The 9,008-nt window shown below is 35.4% G+C and overlaps 1 protein-coding gene across 1 annotated transcript; it reads right to left on the minus strand.

The window, feature by feature from the left end:
* Positions 1-2,662: 2,662 nt before the first annotated feature.
* Positions 2,663-8,536, minus strand: LOC113760257 (subtilisin-like protease SBT1.9). The gene is made up of 3 exons (XM_027302814.1): positions 8,521-8,536; positions 7,426-7,452; positions 2,663-4,869 (listed from the first exon to the last, which is right to left on the minus strand). The coding sequence occupies exons 1-3, from the start codon at positions 8,534-8,536 to the stop codon at positions 2,663-2,665; spliced, it is 2,250 nt and encodes a 749-aa protein (XP_027158615.1).
* Between the last annotated feature and the right edge of the window lie 472 nt (positions 8,537-9,008).

Here is a 9,008-nt window from a genome sequence, read left to right on the forward strand (position 1 = left end):
TAATTTGAGTCTAAAACCTGAAAGGTCAAAGTCAAAAAATTCATATAATTTATGAGTCGAATTTGGACTTATCAAAGTCTGACTCAAAAAACCCAATTGACACCCCCAGTTTCTAAAACAAGTAAAAAATAGAATAACCAAACAGACCCTCAAGCTATTCATTGGGTTGAACGTTTGGATGTATGTTATTGTATCATTCATTTACTCCATTCACATTACACATAGATATGAAAATGATATTTAAAAAAAAAAAAAAACAACCATAATGACATTGACTTCTTAACCATCATTAATCTGTCCAAGAAAATAACTCTATTATCAATAATACTCTGCCAATACCGGCCGAATATGTTACCTTTCAATGTCCCTAAACAAATAGAGAGGTGTCAAGTTCATAAAATTCAAAATGCAGTTTAAAAAAAAAACAAATTGGCACAATTAACATCCATTGGAAATGCAAACTAGGGGGAGTTGTAAATAGCTTCATATTTATTTGTAATTTGCTTTCAGTAAAAGATCAAAAGCCAAAAACAGAATTTCGTTATAAAGCATAATAAACCTTTATATATAAATAAATAAATATATATATATATATATATATAAGTGTGTGTGTGTGTGTGTATTGGCATAGTCCGTGACCCAAAGGAAAAAGGTGCTTTTCCGGATGAAGGCGGCATTTTCCATCCAAAACTCAGAGATGTTAGCCATTTATCCAATTCAGAGCACCTCTATATGTTAGGGTGCGAATACAAATCTTTCGAAATAAACTTTCAAGGTGCAATATGTAGTATGATCACCCATTTAAGGGCCAAAATGGTGTTATAACATAAAACTATATATGTCCTCGTACTTCTTGAGAAAACAAGTGATTTTAAGCATATAATATTATTTTGGACCTGTTTCTTACAAAATTGCCTGGTGCAAACTCCCTTCTGTGCATGTTACAATTGCCAAATCTATTAATTATGAACGATTTAAACACTGATGAAATCTGTTGAAATAGATCCAATATCTAAAAAAATTTCAAATTTGATAACTAGATTTGAAGTAAATTCGAATCAAACAACAAAATGAGGATAAAAATAGAAAATTCTCACTAAGAAGTTTTAGAAAAAACAGAAAATTCTCACTACAAATCCCTAGGAGAAACAAAGGATTCTCACTAAGAAAACTTTGAAGAGATTTTATTGAAAAATATAATAAAATGAAATCTATGGGAGGAAGTTCATGGTGGTCTCACTCCTAAAGAAAAAGGCCTTCTGCTTGTGAAGAGAAAGACCTTCTAAGAAGATGAGGAAAAAGAGAGAAGTTGGAGGAGGGGAGAAACAGATAAAAGTTTGTTTCTTACAAATTAACGAAGAAATCAAAACAATCCGTTCGTTGCTTACAAATTAAGCAAAGAAATCAAAATAAACCGATGTTAATTGTTTATGCCAATGGTAGATCAGTCATGAAGGCGTGATCTAAGGTTCTTGTAACACATCACGCCTCTAATTGACTTTGCAAAATCCACAACTACTAGATTTCACTTTTTGTTTAAAGACATTTTTTTATTTTTTTGGTAATTGAAAGGTTTTGAACCAAGGTCAAATCTCCCACTTTACCAAACAACTCAATCCAACCTTCCCCTAGTAAATTTCACTTTTTAACTCCTGAAAGCTCCAATAAAATATAAAATGTTCTTTTAATGTATGTTTATTATTTTGTAGATTCTTTTTTTTTTTTTTTTGGGCCGGGGTGGTGTTGGACAGGGATTTTGTATTGAATTGCTAGAGAGACCCTCTAAAGGCTAAATCAATAATTTGCCCAAATACATCTGAACTAAATGGGCCTGGCCAGGATATGTAAGATTGGACACAGGAAAGGCCGGGGGATTAATGAACAAGTTGAGGTCATCGGTCAACCTTTGCTGTTGTAATCTAGCTGGGCTTAATTATAGACATGGCCAGAATTGCCCTGTTTGTAAAACAACCAAGAGAAGATTAAGTACCTCAGGCCCTCAGATCAAATTTTCTTGCTGGATAAAATGTTTGGAGTAGCAGCATTTTTTATTTAAGATGGAGATTTCACAGAATAATCTGGGACTGGGGTTATTTTTGCTATTTCCTTTTTAAGATTCTATTTCATATTATACATTTTCAGAGGTTGAAGTACTTTTAAGTTACTTTACAAGTCGCTGTTAGCCACCACCAAAATCTTTAAGGTTTGGTGAGATGAGAGGTTAGGAGTTCAAACTTTATCTCCCATTACTTGCCACTTTAAGTGGCTTCCTCTAAAACTATACTGGTGCGTAATGCATCCGTTTGGTCCGATGATGGTTCAGTTCTCGTCGGTTCTCCTATAGGTCTAGTTGGGCCCTCTCTCTAGAACAGGCTAAAGTAAGTGTAAGGCAGATAAATGACAATTGACTGAAAAAAAAAAATTACTTTACAAGTTTCATAGTAGTAATTAATGAGTCAGCCTTAAACTCAAAGATTTTAAATTACCTTGAACACAGCAATTAAACTAGTTACCATTCAACAATTCTTATTCACGGTACTTCTTAAATCCCACTCCTTGCCCTACTAAGGAAAAAATTCTTATTCATGATGAAATTAAAGGAAAAAAAAAAAAGAAGAAGCCCTATTCAGGAATTCAACAAAATTAAAATGGAATGACATTATCAAGCCCAAACAGTGGTTATTGGTGACACCACAATTGGACTTCTGACAACGTGTTTCCCTCCAAAGTCTGACCATGTAATTGAACCAAAACTAACCTTTGCACTGTTGTCACTTGTGTATCTTATGGTCAGTGAATAGGTTTGCCTGTCATATTTCTCCTGAAAAGCTAATGTCTGTGGATTCACTTCAACAACGGAACCCCTTGGAGCTGTCACAATGGCCTTGTATGTTGCAGGACCATCCCCAACATTTGTAACAGTCCTCTCAAATATCTTATTCAACACCTCTGTACTTCCATTGTTGTACAATGCAATGAAGGATGGATAATTCAAATCAGAGGAAGCGTTGAGGCAACTGTAGTCAGTTGATCTTACAATAGATGCAATTTGGCTCCGAGTGAGATTCATGGTGCACAAAAGACTTATGTAATCTTGAGCTGTAGCATCGTATATGAGCCCTGGATCCAGCGCTGCATTTGGATTAATATGTCCTGCCCCCATGGCTAGAGGTGACGCTATGTCATAGTTGAATCCCATGTCTTTGATCGGACTCTGAGTATTGTCAAGGGTGTTTGCCGTGGTCATGATGGCAGATCGAATAGCTGCTGGACTCCATTCGGGATGCGCACCTTTGAGAAGTGCGGCAACGCCAGAGGCATGGGGGCAAGCCATTGATGTGCCGGTTGCAAGAGAGAAATCACTTGACAAGCGAATTTTGTCCCCAATGGTTGCTACAGTACTTGTTGGAACCCATGCGGCTAACACTAACGTCCCTGGTGCCATAACATCAGGTTTTAAGATGTTTGGGTAACTTGGTGCAGGGCCTCTTGAGCTATAGTCGGCAACAACTGGTGCAGGGTTTGTTCCTAAGATAGTTTGTTGAAATGTGATGCTGGCAGTGGGCTTGACACCATTTAAGGCATACTTAATCACATCTTCTAGATATTTTGTGCTGATAATGACTCCCGGATCAGGAAAAGTGGTAGATTCTGTAATCTCTGGATCATCAGAGAAAAAGATGGTAGCAGGGACAGTTGACCTGGAAATATTTTCGTGATTGTAGAAAGCATTGAAATTGTCACAAATGACAATTCCATGAGCACTAGATAGCAAGTCACTTGAATTACAACCAGCTATTGTTGGGTTGTAGATAAGAGGTAAATCTTCAACTACAGCTCTGGCAGGAAAAGTAGTCCACCCTGTGATAGTCATTCCATTCCCCAAAGTTACTGTCCCTGCAAGGAAACGATCAACAGTACCTGCTGCAACTGTCATGGTCCATGGAATTCCATTATGTAACGTCCCAAGAGATGGACCATTATTTCCAGCTGAACAAGAGAACATAACGCCCTTCTCCATTGCACCAAATGAAGCTATTGCTACAGGGTCTTCATATAAAGGGATGAAATTTAGGCCCATAGATATTGATATCACATCAACCCCATCCGCAACAGCTTGATCTATACCAGCAATTAGATCAGAAGTATAGCCTCCTTCCGGCCAAGAAACCTTGTACATGGCCACTCTAGCTCGAGGGGCGATTCCTCTGGCCGTCCCTGACGCATAGCCGAAAAATGAGGCATCGTCAACATAATTTCCAGCTACCGTGGAGGAAGTATGCGTGCCATGTCCCAAAAAATCCCTGGTAGAATTCATGCTAATAACGATCTTCGGATTTGCAGCTACAAGACCCTTATTGAAGTATCTTGCACCAATTAGCTTTAAGTTGCACAATGAAGAATTGAAATCCTGTCCAGCCTCGCATGTTCCCTTCCACTTGGAAGGAATAGGTGTCATTCCATCGTCCTTGTAGCTCGGACTTTCAGGCCAAACACCGCTATCAATGACCCCTACAATCACATCTTTGCCGAAGTCTGCAGCCGGCCAAAGCCCATTTGTGGGGTTCAGAGAGAGAAAATTATAGGTGTGAGTGGTGTCCATTGTGACAAGCTTGTCAGTATAAGCTGAAAGAAATCCTGGTGATTTCTTCAGAGCTTCTAGCTCATCTTCGGACAACAATGCGCTGAAACCATGCAAGACATTATCATAGGAGTAGACAAATTTTGGTCCATTTCGAAGACTGTCAAATGAGACAGATTTTACAGCATCAACAGTGGAAGAATACCACATGTGGTGGCTAGAGAAAGCCTTAGGCATGGCTGATTTGTCCATATGAACAATGTATGTGGACCTCTTCGCTGATGCTACTAGGCTTGCGTGAAACGGCACAAGAAACCAGGTAAACACTAGGAAAGATCGTAAGACTTTGAAGATTAATCCCTCCATTGATCAAATTTCTTTATTGAACTTACTCTGATACTATTCTGATCTTCCATGCACCAGAATTTATAAGAAATCCATCCTTTCCGTCATCTAATCTTGCTTGTCCTTTTTTTCTCATCGTTATGATCTACATCTTACAGCTGGAATGGAGAAACCAATATTCATGCTTGGCCTGTACACTAGAGAAGTTTTCTGGCGATCGAAAGACAAAAAGCTTAGTGCTTCTTTAGTCGCGTTGTAAAGTTCGTCAAGAGTAATTCATCATATCGTCATTATGTTAATCCAGTGTGGGATTTACTTATATGGGTGATTTTGGTATTGGAAACTCACATGCTAAAAACATTTTTTTCCCCAACAAAATCAACCAAAAACCTAAATTTTTAAAAAAAAGATGAATTATTTATGGTAAACGATCTGCTTAAATAAATTGTTGATGGTATAACCTTTTGCTTGGAAGATCAATAAAAAGAAGTCTTAGCAAAATTTCAAACCAAGCTATTTAATTGGTTAAATTGAGTTGCAAGGCTATTAGTTGTCATTATAGTTCCAAGTTTAATTATCAATTTTGTTGTTTTCTTATTCACCTAGGCGGTGAACGTTTTCTAGTTGTCAAGTGATGCGACATCAAGGCTGTCCAAGAGTTGAGTGATGATCTAGTTCAAGTTCCAGTTTGACCGGTGACTAGAGCCTGTGCTAAGAAGCTCAAGAAATCACTCCAATCTAGGGATGTAATCAAGTCGAGTCAAGCGCCAGTACCGTTATATTTGAGCTCGACTCGATAGTAGAGAGGTATTGTTCGAGATCGAGCTTGAACGAGCAGTAGAAATGGAACTCAAACTCGAACTCAAAAAATGGTTCGAAAACTCAACATTCATTCGATTATGCTCGATTTTTTTGCGAGTATGATCAAACTCGAGTACTTGACTCGACTAAAAAAGTAATTCTGATAATTTATACAACTCTCAAGCTTAAAAGAGTAAAATTATAATAACTAAATATATAAATTTTAATTAATTACTTTATGCTTGATAAGACTCGACGAGAAATCGAGTTTGAAAAAATAATACTCGAACTTGGCTTGAATAATTATCGAGCTACTCGTACTCGACTCGCACTCGATCAAAACTGAGTGCGAGTCAACCTTTTGACCAAGCTGCTAGCGAGAAACTCGGTTCGATTACATCCTTACTCCAACCTTTAATTCAAACTATTCAAGAGCAAGTTGAATCTCACAAAGCAATTGAAAGAATTGCTAACACCGATGGCTAGAATAACACTTGAATCCGCGGACAGCTTGATTTGCAGCCTAGGCCATTGGATCACCTCCTGGCATGAATCCTTCGTCAACTTGAATAGGTGTATAAACCATAGCGATCAAAATAACACCAGCACTAAGCCCGACAAAAACTCCAACACTGGACTTTATGGAAGATAGTTAGGATTTCTTGTTTCATTGTTTTTCTTCTTGGTTTTTGGTTAGTTGGCTGATAATTAGTTATATTAGTATTATTAGTCATAAATCGGTCAGCTCTGCTAGCTTAATAGGCCGCTAGTCATAGTCATAGTCATAGTTATTAGGATCAAATTCGGATTTGCTAGCTTAGTAAGTTATTCGGCTATATAAAGCCGAGTTTTGTCGATGACCACTATATATACATGCAGTGCTGCTTCATTGTAATGTGAGGATTTTGTATTAATAGAAAATATCGGCCTTATTTGGTAAGTGAGTTTTTTGGGTGTTTGTCTAAAACTTTATTGTAACTTACTATAAAAGTTTTTAAAAAATTTTTTGAAGTGTGTAAATTTTTGAATATTTTGAAGTGTATAGTTTAAAAACTTTGAGAAGTTTTTTGAAATTACCGTATCTAAAGTTTTTTAAAAACTTGTAGCAGACAAACTTGGCAAAAAAACTCAAGTGCCAAACAGGGCTATCATTTTGCCTCCCAAATTAAAGGCTTCATATTTCCTTGTCATTCGTTCCTTTTCACCACTTATTTCCCTTCATTAATATTGTGCCTCGAATTTATTTGGTTGTTTAAAATGTGTGAGTTAAAATTTTCTCAACAAGGGGCATCGAATTATTTATGTTTCAGCTACGTATATTTTGTTGAGCCAACAAAAAGCAATACATGTTTATGCATTCATTAATTCTCAAAAAAATGAAGGGTATTCCAGGCTGATACATGTGGAGGATCTACCAATCTGAAGACTAAACAAAGACTTGGCTTTCCCAAGAGCTGAACTGTCCTTAATCTCAAGTAGAACTACTACAATAGAACGTAATTGTTTCCCTTGGACGATAGTTACCACAATAATAAGTAATAACACTACCCTCTACATAATTTTGCCAATGATCATACATTCATATGCAAGTTTAATTCTTGTTGCCTGTAAATTAACGGACAAGCAAGCATACCAATTGTTATCTGATTGGAAATGGCAGAGAATAATGTTGATGGTCAAGCAATTCTTTAAAGAACAAGAAGAAAACAAAAAATGAATAAAAACTAAAGGATAATAATGTTATTTGCACTCCCCTTATGTTATTTACACTCCCACTACCCTATTTTTATCTTGATAAGACCATATTACCTCTGTCCTAATTTCTTTTCCTATCCGATCTTGTGTTCACATGCAAGGAAGTTGGGCACAATTGTCGTACGTGTCCAAAAGATAAAAAAAAATTTAACTTTTGCTTCTCTTTTTCTAAATCTACATAACTTTTTAAATTTATTTTTTATATTCTTATGTTAATTTCAATTTTGTAGATTTTGATGAGTATAATTGAGGTTCCATTGCATCATTTGGATACTAGATGCTATTATACTTTTGTTGAAATATATTAGAAAGTTTCACTCCCTTTATGGTAGCTATATGAGCTATTCTTAGTTGACTTTTTGAAGTATTAGTGTTCTATTTATGAGACATTGTAGTTATAGTCAAATTTTTGGTCATATTTGAAGCTTGGGATTTTTTTATTTTTTAAATTTTTTGGACTTGAAGTTGGAATCTATTCATATTACATAGTTAGATTGCTTTTTGGCATCATATAATTTCGTGAAGTTTTGTAGAAAAATACATAATACATGTTAGTGATAATTTTAAATTAGCTATTATAATGTGCAATGGAATAATTAATTGGTTTTAGAACATAAGAGAAAATATAGTAAAATTAACTCATAAACAAGGAGAAGAAATTAGCGAGGGGGTAATATAGTTTCATCAAAATAAAAATGGGATAGTGGGTGTGCAAATAATATTATCCAAACTAAAAAGCCTAGAACAACAAGACTAATTTCTTAGAATATATCTAAAAAAAAAAAGTCCATCAAATATAGGTCTGACAAACCCATGGTACAAAACTATAGGTACCATGCCTAGTCAGCATGATAGCAAATATTTTTTTTAAAATCGCTGCAGGCTACTGTGCTGATTGTGCACGGTAGCCTGCAGCCAAATTTTTTTTTTTAAATCGCAGCCTGCTACCGTGCTCAGTTAGCATGGTAGCAGGCAGCCTTTTGACAAAAAAAAGAAAAGAAAAGTCGCTGCAGGCGATCGAAATTTATGTTGCTCACTGTCAGAGTCAGCCATTTTAAAATCACCGTTCTCTTGCTGGAATGGCTTAAATCAGAGGCTATGCAATTATTGTGACTGAAATCAAATGATTGAAACACTTACAATTATGTGAAAAGGAAATTTTAATGCAAACAAATACAACAGAATACACACTAAAGAAATAAATGGATAATGAACGATAATCAAAATTTTTAATGTGTTTGGATAGTAGATTATTTGAGATAATTTTTTGAAAACAAAATACTTTAACACTTTTTTAATGTGATGTATGTGAGATAAAAAGGTAATTAAAAATATGTTAATGATGCAAACAAATAAAATTTTGAAAATAATTCACAATCCAAACAAACCTGAACTTCATTATTTTAAACATATTTTTTGATTGTATTATTGACATGTTTTTAATTATTTTTTATTTTTAATCAAATTTGTATTTTATGTACATCAAATCACGAAAACTACTACAACATTATTTTAAAATTTTCTA

This window comes from Coffea eugenioides, chromosome 2, assembly GCF_003713205.1.
Source record: "Coffea eugenioides isolate CCC68of chromosome 2, Ceug_1.0, whole genome shotgun sequence".
In the NCBI taxonomy this organism is placed as follows: domain Eukaryota; kingdom Viridiplantae; phylum Streptophyta; class Magnoliopsida; order Gentianales; family Rubiaceae; genus Coffea; species Coffea eugenioides.

Coding starts and splice junctions, on each gene's coding strand:
- LOC113760257 (XM_027302814.1), bottom strand. Junction 4,870..7,425: donor TCATTTTTTGTTTTCTTCTT/GTTCTTTAAAGA, acceptor ACGCAAGCCTAG/TAGCATCAGCGAAGAGGTCC.